General features: G+C 36.7%; 1 protein-coding gene across 1 annotated transcript; it reads left to right on the forward strand.

Moving 5' to 3' along the window:
• Positions 1 to 1554: 1554 nt before the first annotated feature.
• On the forward strand, positions 1555 to 13076 carry LOC134692643 (uncharacterized). Its single transcript, XM_063553102.1, has 3 exons — positions 1555 to 2422; positions 3900 to 3965; positions 12457 to 13076. Exons 1-3 carry the CDS (start codon positions 1555 to 1557, stop codon positions 13074 to 13076), a joined length of 1554 nt encoding a protein of 517 aa, XP_063409172.1.
• Positions 13077 to 16395: the final 3319 nt, after the last annotated feature.

Genomic DNA, 16395 nt, shown 5'->3' on the forward strand with positions numbered 1-16395 from the left:
CCATGGCCAAACCAATGCACAGAAACCATGGCCAAACTAATACACATAAACCATTGCCAGACCAATACACATAAACCATTGCCAGACCAATACACATAAACCATGGTCAAACCAATGCACAGAAACCATGGCCAAACTAATACACAGAAACCATGGCCAAACCAATACACAGAAACCAGGGTCAAACCAATACATATAAACCATGACCAAACCAATACACAGAAACCATGGCCAAACCAATACACAGAAACCATGGCCAAACCAATACACAAAAACCATGGCCAAACCAATACACAGAAACCATGGCCAAACCAATACACAGAAAACATGGCCAGACCAATACACATAAACCATGACCAAACCAATGCACAGAAAACATGGCCAAACCAATACACATAAACAATTGCCAGACCAATACACATAAACCATGGCCAAACCAATACACAGAAACCATGGCCAAACCAATGCACAGAAACCATGGCCAAACTAATACACATAAACCATTGCCAGACCAATACACATAAACCATTGCCAGACCAATACACATAAACCATGGTCAAACCAATGCACAGAAACCATGGCCAAAGTAATACACAGAAACCATGGCCAAACCAATACACAGAAACCAGGGTCAAACCAATACATATAAACCATGGCCAAACCAATACACAGAAACCATGGCCAAACCAATACACAGAAACCATGGCCAAACCAATACAAATAAACCATGGCCAAACCAATACATATCAAACATGGCCATACCAATACACATAAAACATGGTCAAACAAGGTTTACAACGACGATGAAATTATAGGTGAAAATAAATATCAACACACAGGAACAGACATGTTAGACAATAAACAGTGATTACGCTCAAAATGCAGAAAGAATATAGCGAAAAGAATTTTACTCTGATCCTTCATTTTAGAGGGAACAAAACACACACAAATTGTTCGTATTTTACCAAAACGTAATTTATTTTGAATTTTGTATGCATAATTTGGTAATGGTATGATTACCTCTGCCTTTTAAAGTCAGGAGCCTGTTATCAAGTGGTTGTTGATTGCTGAATGCAACATTTGATTTTAGTATATACTTATAGTATTAACCATATCGCTGTCAAATAATTTGTTCACATTCCATCATGCCAGAGCCTTTGGTTTTGCTCATTGTTGAAGTTCATACGGACTTAATTGTCCCTATTGGCAGTCCAAGTTGTATCCATTGACGGCCTTTTTAGATTTGTAGGTATTTTATAGCTGATTAGTCGGTATAGTCACGGTATGGCCATCAACAACAAGCAAAGCCGTCACCACATAGTCAGCTATACAAGGTCCATATGCCAATATAAAGTTATAAATTTAAATCTTTGCCTATAAATGTGTATCTTGATAATCCGCATTAAACTAATTACTAGGACATAATTAATACTCGAGTCTTTATAGTTTCTTTGGATTAAAATTTCAAGTTTCAAAAATAGATTTATATATGACTTGAACAACAATACACAGTGACATACTACGCGTGGTTTGTGAAATACAGTTTTATATATGATGGAATTGTCATATATTGTAACACTTCTATGTCTACCATCAATATTCTCTGATCCAACAGGATGCACTTACAACGCAGACACAGTACTTTACACTTGTAATGCCAGACTTTGGGCACTTCCGTTAGTATTTTCCTCCTTCACTAATCAACCACAGAGACTGTTGCTGAAAGACGTTGATGGAGAACTTCCGGCGTCTGCTCCTAACGGTCCAACATTTACAGGATTTAGTGCAATTGACACTTCATTGTTTGACATCAGATTTCCAGCGTCATTCCACATCATGTGCTTTGCGAACACAAGTCTAATCATATTTAAGGACACATTTCAAGATTTAGGATTTATTGACGAGGTGATCATTCAAGACTGTAATATTTTATCACTTCCGGTGCAAGTATTTTCGTATTTTGGTGAGGTAAACTCGTTTATCATACAAGGAGGGTCAATAAACAATATGGTGGCAGATAGCTTTAATGGACTTGACGTAAAACCAATTCCAGCTTCACTGACCCCAAAAGGAGAATTCGTATTACAAAATACCCAGGTTATATCTCAAAGTTTAGCGTTTGGAGTTTTCTATAATATATACAATGTAACAACTATGGTACTCGACAACATCGACATAACGTCAATTACCAAAGACACGTTTTATGCTAATCCATATCTGACAAATTTAACAATCAGTAACAACAATATAGCTAGTCTCCCTAGTCTACTGTTTGGATCATCGCATTCATTGGAGTTCCTGTCCTTTTGGGGTTTGCCATGGATTTGTACTTGTAGTGATCTCTGGATTGTCCCTTACGTCATCAACAACAATATAACCCTGTACGGAGACTTGATATGCTCATCACCCGTAGCTCAATCTAGTAAGTAAAATTATTAGACAAGTATAAAAACATATACTGAAATATGATAGGTCAATAGTTAAAGTCGAGATTCGTGGCCAAAACCCACCGTAGACGATATCTGATACTATTAATTGTAAGCCCTACCGGTTAAGAACTATATGTTAACATTCAGTCTGGCAGTCCGTTTGTCGGTCTGTCATGCTTGAATTTTCTGGAGATTTGTTTCACTGATATCAATAAAACTGTACAATGAGACAAATCACGGGTTTTCTTCTGGGTGAGTGGTTTCTGTAGAAGTTTGCAATCGTTTGACGCAGGAAATTAATGTTTTGTACTTTTGTAGATAGTTGTCTCATTAGCAATCATACCATATCTCCTTATGTTAAAAAAGATATTAATAACTTGATCATATGGTAAAAATAAACAGATCGAGTCTGGCATTCGTTCAACTTGAGTTTTTACCCTAAGACATGATGGAAGATTACTTGAATATTTTTCTATAATGAATGTAAGTCCTGAAGATCAGTATGCAAAACCAAATACATTTCAAAAGAACAGTATAACTACATGTAAACTAGAATGATTGCGGACATGAAAGGCTAAAAGAGGGAAAAGAAGTGGACTAATGGTTACCTAGGTCTATTACTTAAAGGAAATAGTACTTATAAAAAATAAGTACTTACGGAATTCGAATCACTAGACGATATAAAGATCCTAATGTCTTATTCATAGTACCACTGACATGCTTATATGAATTCAAACAAATAATGTGTTCATCTTTCGAGCATTAAAGTCATAAGAAACCTCAAATTAAAAAAATAATGCATATGTTTTTTTGTCACTCAACTTATGTACATACATAAAATTCTTTAATTTGTTCATATTTAGAAGAAGTTTCCTTTATTTTAATTGCTTCCAGGAAGCAATTCCCCGACATGATTTCCTTATGCAAAGTAACCTCAGTGTGACCCATCTCGTAAAAATCTGGTGATCGCAATACGCATGGATGTCCTTAAAAAAACTATTACCTGATTGTACATGTTAAGACACGTGTTCAATATCCATACTTTTTTATTGATTGTTGACAAACAGGTGACAATCGTTAACATTTGTCTTCAAAACACGAACTTTAATTACCTGTCATATTTTTACAGCAACACTGACCGATTGAAAAAAAAATGACGATTATACGAAATTTATGCGAAAAAATGATAAAATCGTGCACAGAAGACTAAGTTTATGATATTTGTATGCATTGTATATATCTGTTTAGAGTCCAGCTGAAGGACGCCTCCGGGTGCGGAAATTTCTCGTTACATTGAAGACCTGTTGGTGACCTTCTGTTATTGTTTTTTTATGGTCGGGTTGTTGTCTCTTTGATACATTTCCCATTTCCATTCTCAATTTTATTGGTTCAAGAATTGGAATAACATTATTTTTCAACGGTCACTCGTTTCATATGACTTATGTATTCAGATTTTTTTGTATATTTTAGATACAAAAGTGACGTCATATTATGCAGCCAATTGTTTGAACTATGATGTATGTCAAGGAGAAGCAGGTTTGTTTCGTTGATCTACTATTTAAAGTACAGTTTCCAAACTATGATGTATGTCAAGGAGAAGCAGGTTTGTTTCGTTAATCTACTATTTAAAGTACCGTTTCCAAACTATGATGTATGTCTAGGAGAAGCAGGTTTGTTTCGTTGATCTACTATTTAAAGTACCGTTTCCAAACTATGATGTATGTCTAGGAGAAGCAGGTTTGTTTCGTTGATCTACTATTCAAAGTACCGTTTCCAAACTATGATGTATGTCAAGGAGAAGCAGGTTTGTTTCGTTAATCTACTATTTAAAGTACCGTTTCCAAACTATGATGTATGTCAAGGAGAAGCAGGTATGTTTCGTTGATCTACTATTTAAAGTACCGTTTCCAAACTATGATGTATGTCAAGGAGAAGCAGGTTTGTTTCGTTGATCTACTATGTTAAAGTACCGTTTCCAAACTATGATGTATGTCAAGGAGAAGCAGGTTTGTTTCGTTGATCTACTATTTAAAGCACCGTTTCCAAACTATGATGTATGTCAAGGAGAAGCAGGTTTGTTTCGTTGATCTACTATTTAAAATACCGTTTCCAAACTATGATGTATGTCAAGGAGAAGCAGGTTTGTTTCGTTGATCTACTACCGTATAGCGGGTTATTTTCGCGGGTGTAAAATTTCGCGATTTTCATTGAACAAGGTATACGAAATATTTTAGCGGTTATGATTTTGGCGGATGAAAACTTTTATTTATACCTTTGCATGTACACCTTTAATTTCGCGGAATTTATTTTGGCGATTTTCTTCTATCCCCGAAAATAAGCGAAAATTTACACCCCCGCGAAAATAACCCGCTATACGATATTTAAAGTACCGTTTCCAAACTATGATGTATGTCAAGGAGAAGCAGGTTCGTTTCGTTGATCTACTATTTAAAGTACCGTTTCCAAATTATGATGTATGTCAAGGAGAAGCAGGTTTGTTTCGTTGATCTACTATTTAAAGTACCGTTTCCAAACTATGATGTATGTCAAGGAGAAGCAGGTTTGTTTCGTTGATCTACTATTTAAAGTACCGTTTCCAAACTATGACGTATGTCAAGGAGAAGCAGGATTGTTTCGTTGATCTACTATGTTAAAGTACCGTTTCCAAACTATGATGTATGTCAAGGAGAAGCAGGTTTGTTTCGTTGATCTACTAAGTTAAAGTACCGTTTCCAAACTATGATGTATGTCAAGGAGAAGCAGGTTTGTTTCGTTGACTACTATTTAAAGTACCGTTTCCAAACTATGATGTATGTCTAGGAGAAGCAGGTTTGTTTCGTTGATCTACTATTTAAAGTACCGTTTCCAAACTATGATGTATGTCAAGGAGAAGCAGGTTTGTTTCGTTAATCTACTATTTAAAGTACCGTTTCCAAACTATGATGTATGTCAATGAGAAGCAGGTATGTTTCGTTGATCTACTATTTAAAGTACCGTTTCCAAACTATGATGTATGTCAAGGAGAAGCAGGTTTGTTTCGTTGATCTACTATGTTAAAGTACCGTTTCCAAACTATGATTTATGTCTAGGAGAAGCAGGTTTGTTTCGTTAATCTACTATTTAAAGTACCGTTTCCAAACTATGATGTATGTTAAGGAGAAGCAGGTTAGTTTCGTTGATCTACTATGTTCAAGTACCGTTTCCAAACTATGATGTATGTCAAGGAGAAGCAGGTTTGTTTCGTTAATCTACTATTTAAAGTACCGTTTCCAAACTATGATGTATGTCAATGAGAAGCAGGTATGTTTCGTTGATCTACTATTTAAAATACCGTTTCCAAACTATGATGTATGTCAAGGAGAAGCAGGTTTGTTTCGTTGATCTACTATGTTAAAGTACCGTTTCCAAACTATGATGTATGTCAAGGAGAAGCAGTTTTGTTTCGTTGATCTACTATTTAAAGCACCATTTCCAAACTATGATGTATGTCAAGGAGAAGCAGGTTTGTTTCGTTGATCTACTATTTAAAGTACTGTTTCCAAACTATGATGTATGTCAAGGAGAAGCAGGTTTGTTTCGTTGATCTACTATTTAAAAGTACCGTTTCCAAACTATGATGTATGTCAAGGAGAAGCAGGTTTGTTTCGTTGATCTACTATTTAAAGTACCGTTTCCAAACTATGATGTATGTCAAGGAGAAGCAGGTTTGTTTCGTTGATCTACTATTTAAAGTACCGTTTCCAAACTATGATGTATGTCAAGGAGAAGCAGGTTTGTTTCGTTGATCTACTATTTAAAGTACCGTTGCCAAACTATGACGTATGTCAAGGAGAAGCAGGTTTGTTTCGTTGATCTACTATGTTAAAGTACCGTTGCCAAACTATGATGTATGTCAAGGAGAAGCAGGTTAGTTTCGTTGATCTACTATGTTAAAGTACCGTTTCCAAACTATGATGTATGTCAAGGAGAAGCAGGTATGTTTCGTTGATCTACTATGTTAAAATACCGTTTCCAAACTATGATGTATGTCAAAGAGAAGCAGGTTTGTTTCGTTGATCTACTATTTAAAGTACCGTTTCCAAACTATGACGTATGTCAAGGAGAAGCAGGTTTGTTTCGTTGATCTACTATGTTAAAGTACCGTTTCCAAACTATGATGTATGTCAAGGAGAAGCAGGTTTGTTTCGTTGATCTACTATGTTAAAGTACCGTTTCCAAACTATGATGTATGTCAAGGAGAAGCAGATTAGTTTCGTTGATCTACTATGTTAAAGTACCGTTTCCAAACTATGATGTATGTCAAGGAGAAGCAGGTTAGTTTCGTTGATCTACTATGTTAAAGTACCGTTTCCAATCTATGATGTATGTCAAGGAGAAGCAGGTTAGTTTCGTTGATCTACTATGTTAAAGTACCGTTTCCAAATTATGATGTATGTCAAGGAGAAGCAGGTTTGTTTCGTTGATCTACTATTTAAAGTACCGTTTCCAAACTATGATGTATGTCAAGGAGAAGCAGGTTTGTTTCGTTGATCTACTATTTAAAGTACCGTTTCCAAACTATGATATATGTCAAGGAGAAGCAGGTATGTTTCGTTGATCTATTTTATGTTTCAGTACCGTTTCAAAGCTGTGATGCTTAGAAAAAACATATTTCAATATAAAAAAGAAGATGTGGTATGATTGCCAATGAGACAACTATCCACAAAAGACCAAAATGTCACAAACATTAACAACTATCCACAAAAGACCAAAATGTCACAAACATTAACAACTATAGGTCACCGTACAGCCTTCAAAAATTAACAAAGCCCTTACCACATAGTCAGCTATAAAAGGCCCAGATAAGACAATGTGAAACAATTCAAACGAGAAAACTAACGGCCTTATGTATCTAAACACGTTGAAAGTTGTAATCATTTGTTATGGAACAAAAATGTATGACTTTAATTGATTATCATTAAGATGCAGTTACCGTCATCAAATAAAAATCACAAATACAATGACGAGACAGCAAGAAAATAATAATGTAGAAAGATAATTGATTTGAAATTGTATGCTAAATGGTCAATGACAAATATTTCATGTAGAGTCAGGACGAGAGAACTTAGCAATGAATCCATTTTGGTGTTTTGAATAATGACTTGACCGGGATGTAAGGTTAACTAAAAGCTAAATGTACATCCTGAACAGCCATATATAAACCCCTTTTTAGTATCGGAAATGGGAGAGTAAATACTCTACAATTTGGGTAGAAAGGTTAGCATAGCATGTTATAATTATCCTCGTTGCATGTTGTACAATTTAACGAATAAACAATCACATGTTTGAAATTACAGATTGTCAGTTGACAACTCTATATCTCACCTTTATATTGATTTATTGACGTGTGTGTACGCTCCCTGATTTATTGACGTGTGTGTACGCTCCCTGATTTATTGACGTGTGTGTAAGCTCCCTGATTTATTGACGTGTGTGTACGCTCCCTGATTTATTGACATCTGTGTACGCTTCCTGATTTATTGACGTGTGTGTACGCTCCCCGATTAATTGACGTGTGTGTACGCTTCCTGATTTATTGACGTGTGTGTACGCTCCCTGATTTATTGACGTGTGTGTAAGCTACCTGATTTATTGACGTGTGTGTAAGCTACCTGATTTATTGACGTGTGTGTAAGCTCCCTGATTTATTGACGTGTGTGTAAGCTCCCCGATTAATTGACGTGTGTGTACGCTCCCTGATTTATTGACGTGTGTTTAAGCGACCTGATTTATTGACGTGTGTGTAAGCTACCTGATTTATTGACGTGTGTGTAAGCTCCCTGAATTATTGACGTGTGTGTAAGCTCCCTGATTTATTTACTAGTGTGTAAGCTCCCTGATTTATTAACGTGTATGTTACCTACTTGATTTATTGACGTATGTGTAAGTTCCCTGATTTATTGACGTGTGTGTACGCTCTCTGATTTATTGACGTGTGTGTAAGCTCCCTGATTTATTGACGTGTGTGTAAGCTCCCCGATTTATTGACGTATGTGTAAGTTCCCTGATTTATTGACGTCTGTGTACGTTCCCTGATTTATTGACGTCTGTGTATGTTCCCTGATTTATTGACATCTGTGTAAGCTCCCTGATTTACTGACGTGTGTGTAAGCTCCCTGATTTGTTGACGTGAATGTTACCTCCCTGATGTATTGACGTGTGTGTAAGTTACCTGATTTATTGACGTGTGTGTAAGCTACCTGATTTATTGACGTGTGTGTAAGCTCCCTGATTTTATTGACGTGTGTGTAAGCTCCCCGATTAATTGACGTGTGTGTACGCTCCCTGATTTATTGACGTGTGTGTAAGCTACCTGATTTATTGACGTGTGTGTAAGCTCCCTGAATTATTGACGTGTGTGTAAGCTCCCTGATTTATTTACTAGTGTGTAAGCTCCCTGATTTATTAACGTGTATGTTACCTACTTGATTTATTGACGTATGTGTAAGTTCCCTGATTTATTGACGTGTGTGTTCGCTCCCTGATTTATTGACGTGTGTGTAAGCTCCCTGATTTATTGACGTGTGTGTAAGCTCCCCGATTTATTGACGTATGTGTAAGTTCCCTGATTTATTGACGTCTGTGTACGTTCCCTGATTTATTGACGTCTGTGTATGTTCCCTGATTTATTGACATCTGTGTAAGCTCCCTGATTTACTGACGTGTGTGTAAGCTCCCTGATTTGTTGACGTGAATGTTACCTCCCTGATGTATTGACGTGTGTGTACGCTCCCTGATTTATTGACGTGTGTGTAGCTCCCCGATTTATTGACATGTGTGTACGCTTCCTGATTTATTGACATGTGTGTAAGCTTCCCGATTTATTAACGTGTATGTTACCTCCCTAATTTATTGACGTATGTTTAAGTTCCCTGATTGATTGACGTGTGTGTTACCTCTCTGATTTTTTGACGTTTGTGTAAGCTCCCTGATTAATTGACGTGTGTGTAAGCTCCCTGATTTGTTGACGTGAATGTTACCTCCCTGATGTATTGACGTGTGTGTACGCTCCCTGATTTATTGACGTGTGTGTAAGCTCCCTGAATTATTGACGTGTGTGTAAGCTCCCTGATTTATTGACGTGTGTGTAAGCTCCCTGATTTATTAACGTGTATGTTACCTACTTGATTTATTGACGTATGTGTAAGTTCCCTGATTTATTGACGTGTGTGTACGCTCCCTGATTTATTGACGTGTGTGTAAGCTCCCTGATTTATTGACGTGTGTGTAAGCTCCCCGATTTATTGACGTATGTATAAGTTCCCTGATTTATTGACGTCTGTGTACGTTCCCTGATTTATTGACGTATGTGTATGTTCCCTGATTTATTGACATCTGTGTAAGCTCCCTGATTTACTGACGTGTGTGTAAGCTCCCTGATTTGTTGACGTGAATGTTACCTCCCTGATGTATTGACGTGTGTGTAAGTTACCTGATTTATTGACGTGTGTGTAAGCTACCTGATTTATTGACGTGTGTGTAAGCTCCCTGATTTGTTGACGTGAATGTTACCTCCCTGATGTATTGACGTGTGTGTAAGTTACCTGATTTATTGACGTGTGTGTAAGCTACCTGATTTATTGACGTGTGTGTAAGCTCCCTGATTTATTGACGTGTGTGTAAGCTCCCCGATTAATTGACGTGTGTGTACGCTCCCTGATTTATTGACGTGTGTGTAAGCTACCTGATTTATTGACGTGTGTGTAAGCTCCCTGAATTATTGACGTGTGTGTAAGCTCCCTGATTTATTTACTAGTGTGTAAGCTCCCTGATTTATTAACGTGTATGTTACCTACTTGATTTATTGACGTATGTGTAAGTTCCCTGATTTATTGACGTGTGTGTACGCTCCCTGATTTATTGACGTGTGTGTAAGCTCCCTGATTTATTGACGTGTGTGTAAGCTCCCCGATTTATTGACGTATGTGTAAGTTCCCTGATTTATTGACGTCTGTGTACGTTCCCTGATTTATTGACGTCTGTGTATGTACCCTGATTTATTGACATCTGTGTAAGCTCCCTGATTTACTGACGTGTGTGTAAGCTCCCTGATTTGTTGACGTGAATGTTACCTCCCTGATGTATTGACGTGTGTGTACGCTCCCTGATTTATTGACGTGTGTGTAGCTCCCCGATTTATTGACATGTGTGTACGCTTCCTGATTTATTGACATGTGTGTAAGCTCCCCGATTAATTAACGTGTATGTTTCCTCCCTAATTCATTGACGTATGTTTAAGTTCCCTGATTGATTGACGTGTGTGTTACCTCCCTGATTTATTGACGTTTGTGTAAGCTCCCTGATTAATTGACGTGTGTGTAAGCTCCCTGATTTGTTGACGTGAATGTTACCTCCCTGATGTATTGACGTGTGTGTACGCTCCCTGATTTATTGACGTGTGTGTAAGCTCCCCGATTTATTGACATGTGTGTACGCTTCCTGATTTATTGACATGTGTGTAAGCTCCCTGATAAATTGACGTGTGTGTAAGCTCCCCGATTTATTGACGTGTGTGTAAGATCCCTGGTTTATTGACGTCTGTGTAAGCTCCATGATTTATTGACATCTGTTTAAGTTCCCTGATTTATTGACCTGTTTGTATGATCTCTGATTTATTGACGTCTGTGTAAGCTCCCCGATTTATTGACGTGTGTGTAAGCTACCTGATTTTTTGACGTGTGTGTAAGCTACCTGATTTGTTGACGTGAATGTTACCTCCCTGATGTATTGACGTGTGTGTACGCTCCCTGATTTATTGACGTGTGTGTAAGCTCCCTGATTTATTGACGTGTGTGTAAGCTCCCTGATAAATTGACGTGTGTGTAAGCTCCCCGATTTATTGACGTGTGTGTAAGCTCCCTGGTTTATTGACGTCTGTGTAAGCTCCATGATTTATTGACATCTGTTTAAGTTCCCTGATTTATTGACCTGTTTGTATGATCTCTGATTTATTGACGTCTGTGTAAGCTCCCCGATTTATTGACGTGTGTGTAAGCTACCTGATTTTTTGACGTGTGTGTAAGCTCCCTGATTTATTGACGTGTGTGTAAGCTCCCCGATTTATTGACGTGTGTGTAAGCTCCCTGGTTTATTGACGTCTGTGTAAGCTCCCTGATTTATTGACGTGTGTGTAAGCTCCCCGATTTATTGACGTGTGTGTAAGCTCCCCGATTTATTGACGTGTGTGTAAGCTTCCTGATTTATTGACGTGTGTGTAAGCTCCCCGATTTATTGACGTGTGTGTAAGCTACCTGATTTATTGACGTTTTTGTAAGCTCCCAGATTTATTGACGTCTGTGTAAGCTCCCTGATTTATTGACGTCTATGTAAGCTACCTGAATGTTACCTCCCTGATGTATTGACGATTTATTGACGTCTGTGTAAGCTCCCTGATTTATTGACGTGTGTGTAAGCTCCCTGATTTATTGACGTGTGTGTAAGCTCCCTGATTTGTTGACGTGAATGTTACCTCCCTGATTTATTGACGTCTGTGTAAGCTACCTGATTTATTGACGTGTGTGTAAGCTCCCTGATTTATTGACGTGTGTGTAAGCTTCCTGATTTAATGACGTGTGTGTAAGCTCCCTGATTTATTGACGTGTGTGTAAGCTCCCTGATTTGTTGACGTGAATGTTACCTCCCTGATGTATTGACGTGTGTATACGCTCCCTGATTTATTGACGTGTGTATACGCTCCCTGATTTATTGACGTGTGTGTAAGCTCCCTGATTTATTGACGTGTGTGTAAGCTCCCTGATTTATTGACGTCTGTGTAAGCTACCTGATTTATTGACGTGTGTGTAAGCTCCCTGATTTATTGACGTGTGTGTAAGCTCCCTGATTTATTGACGTGTGTGTAAGCTCCCTGATTTATTGACGTCTGTGTAAGCTACCTGATTTATTGACCTGTGTGTAAGCTCCCTGATGTATTGACGTTTTTACGCTCCATCGTTTTTTTGTTTTATTCCTATACATCAATTTTTTTCAGGTTTCGCCTCGTCTAACACGTGTGTAAAGGCAGTTGACATGGTAACGTACATATTGGCTGTACCTATAATAACTTTCACTGTTATAAGTTTAGTATGTATCACACAGTTGTTACTGTATGTTAAGAGAAATGAACAATTTATTCGTGAAATGATAGAAGTTCCAAACATTGATACACGAGAAGATAAGTTTGCAAAAGCATTAGCGGCAAAAATAGCAAAAAATGAAGAAACTACAGAAAACCGAAGCTTTTCGCATAATTGGTTAGGTGCCAAACGGAAGCTTATGATAGCAAGAGCCTTGTCGAAAAAGATTACTGCTAACCAATCAGATAATACTTTACCTGAGCATACAAAGCAATGGACTAACCAATCAAACAACCCGTTACATGGGGATACACAACAATGGAATGAATCATCCCAAGAGGTATATAGTGATAACGAATCAGATATAGAAGATTATGATGAGGACTATGAACTGCAGGATCTATCAACTTTACGAGGAGAAAGACTAACAAAGGCTCTGGAAGAAAAGATATTACGAGATTTAGAAAATATTCCTGTTGTTTCAGGTATTTGGGTTGCTGCCCCAAAGGGAGGTAAATCTGGACTTGAGTTTTAATATTGTACACTAAAACAAAATCAACCAACAGTATGAATGTTCCAAATCATAATAAGTGATTATCTTCTTGGATTTATTGATACTAATAAAATATATGTAAATCTTCATTGTATACTAATAAAAAAATTATAAATAAACTACTTCAGAAAATAAATTATTATTGTTCACCTTTGGAAATCACCAAAAAGGTAAAGTTGTTTTTTCAACTTTGCATTTAGTTGGCTTTTTAACTTTTTTGATCTGAGCGTCACTGATGTGAGTCTTATGTAGACGAAACGCGCGTCTGGCGTATAAAATTATTATCCTGGTACTTTAATTTTGATAACTATTTATAACTTTTGTTTATTTATGATACCAAAACATACCAAAGGCATATTTAAACTCATCTGAGAGGGTAAAAAACAAACTGATAACGATCGATACATTGAGAAAAAACAAAAATAACGGTACAAACAACCGTCACTGTACACAAACCACAACATAAAAAACTATAAAATAAGCACAAATTCAACCGGATTGGGTCATCACAGATACCCCGGAAGGGTAAGCAAATCTTATTCATTTTAAGGAATGACAGTTATGTTTTTTTCTATCAATGAAGAAATCACATTAAAAATGTGTTGAACACTGAATAACGCGCGAAGCTGGTTGTTTTACAGTGTTCACCACATTTTTTTAAATGTTATTTCGAATAAACAGAAGAGAACATAAGTCATTCCTTATAATTTAATTAAAAATTCCATTTTAAACCGTAGAAAATCATGAAGAAACGTTGATGACGTCACGGTCACATGCCTAAATTATGTTTATGGGCTGATAACCAAATAACGTCAGCCAATCAGAAGACGCATTACATCCAAAATTAAATTATTATGAATTAAATTTACTCTAAAATATATAAAAACTGTGGTTGTTTGCGCTAGATTTAATTGTATATACATGTAAAGCCAGTAGGGTAGTAGGATTGCCAATGAGACAGGCATATACCGACCAAACTTCAAATGAAGTGGATGTAAGCCATTGTAGGCAAGCGTACCGTATTTAAACAATAAGTAAACCCACACCGTATTGTAGGCCCCAACATAAAGAATGTGAAAATATTTAATCGAGAAAAGTTAAACTAACGGATATTTTATTACAAAAAAAAAGAAGAAAAAAACAATTTACGAAAAACAAATACTACAGACATGAACCAACGACCAACCGCTGAACTACAGGTGCGGTTAAGGTGCAGGAAATGCTTACCCTTCCGGAGCACATGATTTCAATCCCGATTTTATTGGAGTTCGTGTTGTTTCTTTATTATTGATAACTTTTGATTTAAACGTTCTTTGGTTTTGTGATTTTTTTTTTACTCCTTGGTTTTGATTGTTATTGTCTATAGTCACATAAAAATGAATGTGAGACCAACCCTCCTCTTAACATGGAAAGTAAGAACATACTAAAAAAACGAGTTGGATAAAATTACAAAGAAATCTCAAAAAAAGAAGAGTGGACGTGGACGGGTACTTATACATCCCTCAAGACAAACAGACACTTAACACAGATCTGATAAACTTAGTACCCGCTTTTTTTTACAACTATCAAAACCATCTTAGACCTAAATATTAATCACTACACATCCAACATCCAATGGATATAACATAATATAACTAGAGGCACTCAAGAGTCTGTGTCGCTCACCTGTTACTGTATTTACTGATGCCAATCATCTTGGTTGGTAGGTGGGGTCCTTAGACACTTTTTTAAATAGATACCCTAGTAATAATTGTGGCCAAGTTAGGTTGGATTTGGCCCATAGTTTTAGAAAAGAAGATTTTTTGTACAAGTTACAAAAATGACGAAAAGTTGTTCAATATTGACTATAAAGGGCAATAACTCCTTAAGGGGTCCTCTTACAATTTTGATCATGTTGACTTATTTGTAAATCTTACTTTGCTGAACATTATTGCAGTTTACAGTTTATCTCTATCTATAATAGTATACATGAAAATAACCAAAAACTGCAAAATTTCCTTAAAATTATCAATTTAAGGGCAGCAACCCAACAACGAGTTGTCCGATTTATCTGAAAATTTATTCTGATGGATATTTAAATCTTGAGAGATTTGCCCAAATGTCTTAGTTTCAAAGATATAAATCAAAAACTGCATTTTACCACTGTGTTCTAATTTTAGCCATGTCGGCCATTTTGTTTGGTAGGCGATGTCATCGAACACATTTTTTAAACAATATACCACAATGATAATTGTGGCCAAGTTTGGTTAAATTTGGCCATGTAGTTTAAGATAAGAAGATTTTTTTACAAGTTACAAAAAATGACGAAAAGTTGATAAAAATTGAGGGCAATAACTCCTTAAGGGAATGACTGACAATTTTAGTCTTGCTGAATTATTTGTAGGTCTTACTTTGCTGAACATTATTGCTGTTTACAGTTTATCTCTATCTATTATAGTATTCAAGATAATAACCAAAAACTGCAAAATTTCCTTAAAATAACCAATTCAGGGGCAGCAATCCAACAACAGGTTGTCCGATTCGTCTGAAAATTTCAGGGCAGATAGATTGACCAGATTAACAAATTTATCTCATGTCAGATTTGCTCTAAATGCTTTGGTTTTTGAGTTATAAGCCAAAAACTGCATTTTACCCCTATGTTCTATGTTTAGCCATGGCGGCCATCTTGGTTATTTGGCCGGGTCACCGGACACATTTTTTAAACTAGATACCCCAATGATGATTGTGACCAAGTTTGGTTAAATTTGGCCCAGTAGTTTCAGGGTAGAAGATTTTTGTAAAAGTTTACGGACGACGGACGCAAAGTGATGAGAAAAGCTCACTTGACCTTTCAGGTCAAGTGAGCTAAAAAAAAAGGAGATGTGGTATGATTAACAATGAGACTTCATTCCACAAGAGACCAAATGACACAGAAATTAACAATATAGATCACCGTACGACCGTCTACAATGAGCAAAGCCGATACCGCATAGATGGCATTAACAGTCAGAGAAACACATTAAGATGATAACACAATATTGACTGCTGTACCCCTTTTTTTGACATTTTTACTCTTTGAGCATGTTTGTTTTGTTCATGCATCGTTGACAATGTAATGGAATTTGATGCAACTGGCATACAAGTGAGGGGTTTAGCTAGCTATAAAACCAGGTTCAATCCACCATTTTCTACATTAGAAAACGCCTGTACCAAGTCAGGAATATGACAGTTGTTATCCATTCGTTTGATGTGTTTGGACTTTTGATTTTGCCTTTTGATTTTTGATTTTCCTTTTTTAATTTTTCTCGGAGTTCAGTATTTT

The sequence above is a fragment of the Mytilus trossulus genome, chromosome 12, assembly GCF_036588685.1.
Source record: "Mytilus trossulus isolate FHL-02 chromosome 12, PNRI_Mtr1.1.1.hap1, whole genome shotgun sequence".
In the NCBI taxonomy this organism is placed as follows: Eukaryota; Metazoa; Mollusca; class Bivalvia; order Mytilida; family Mytilidae; genus Mytilus; species Mytilus trossulus.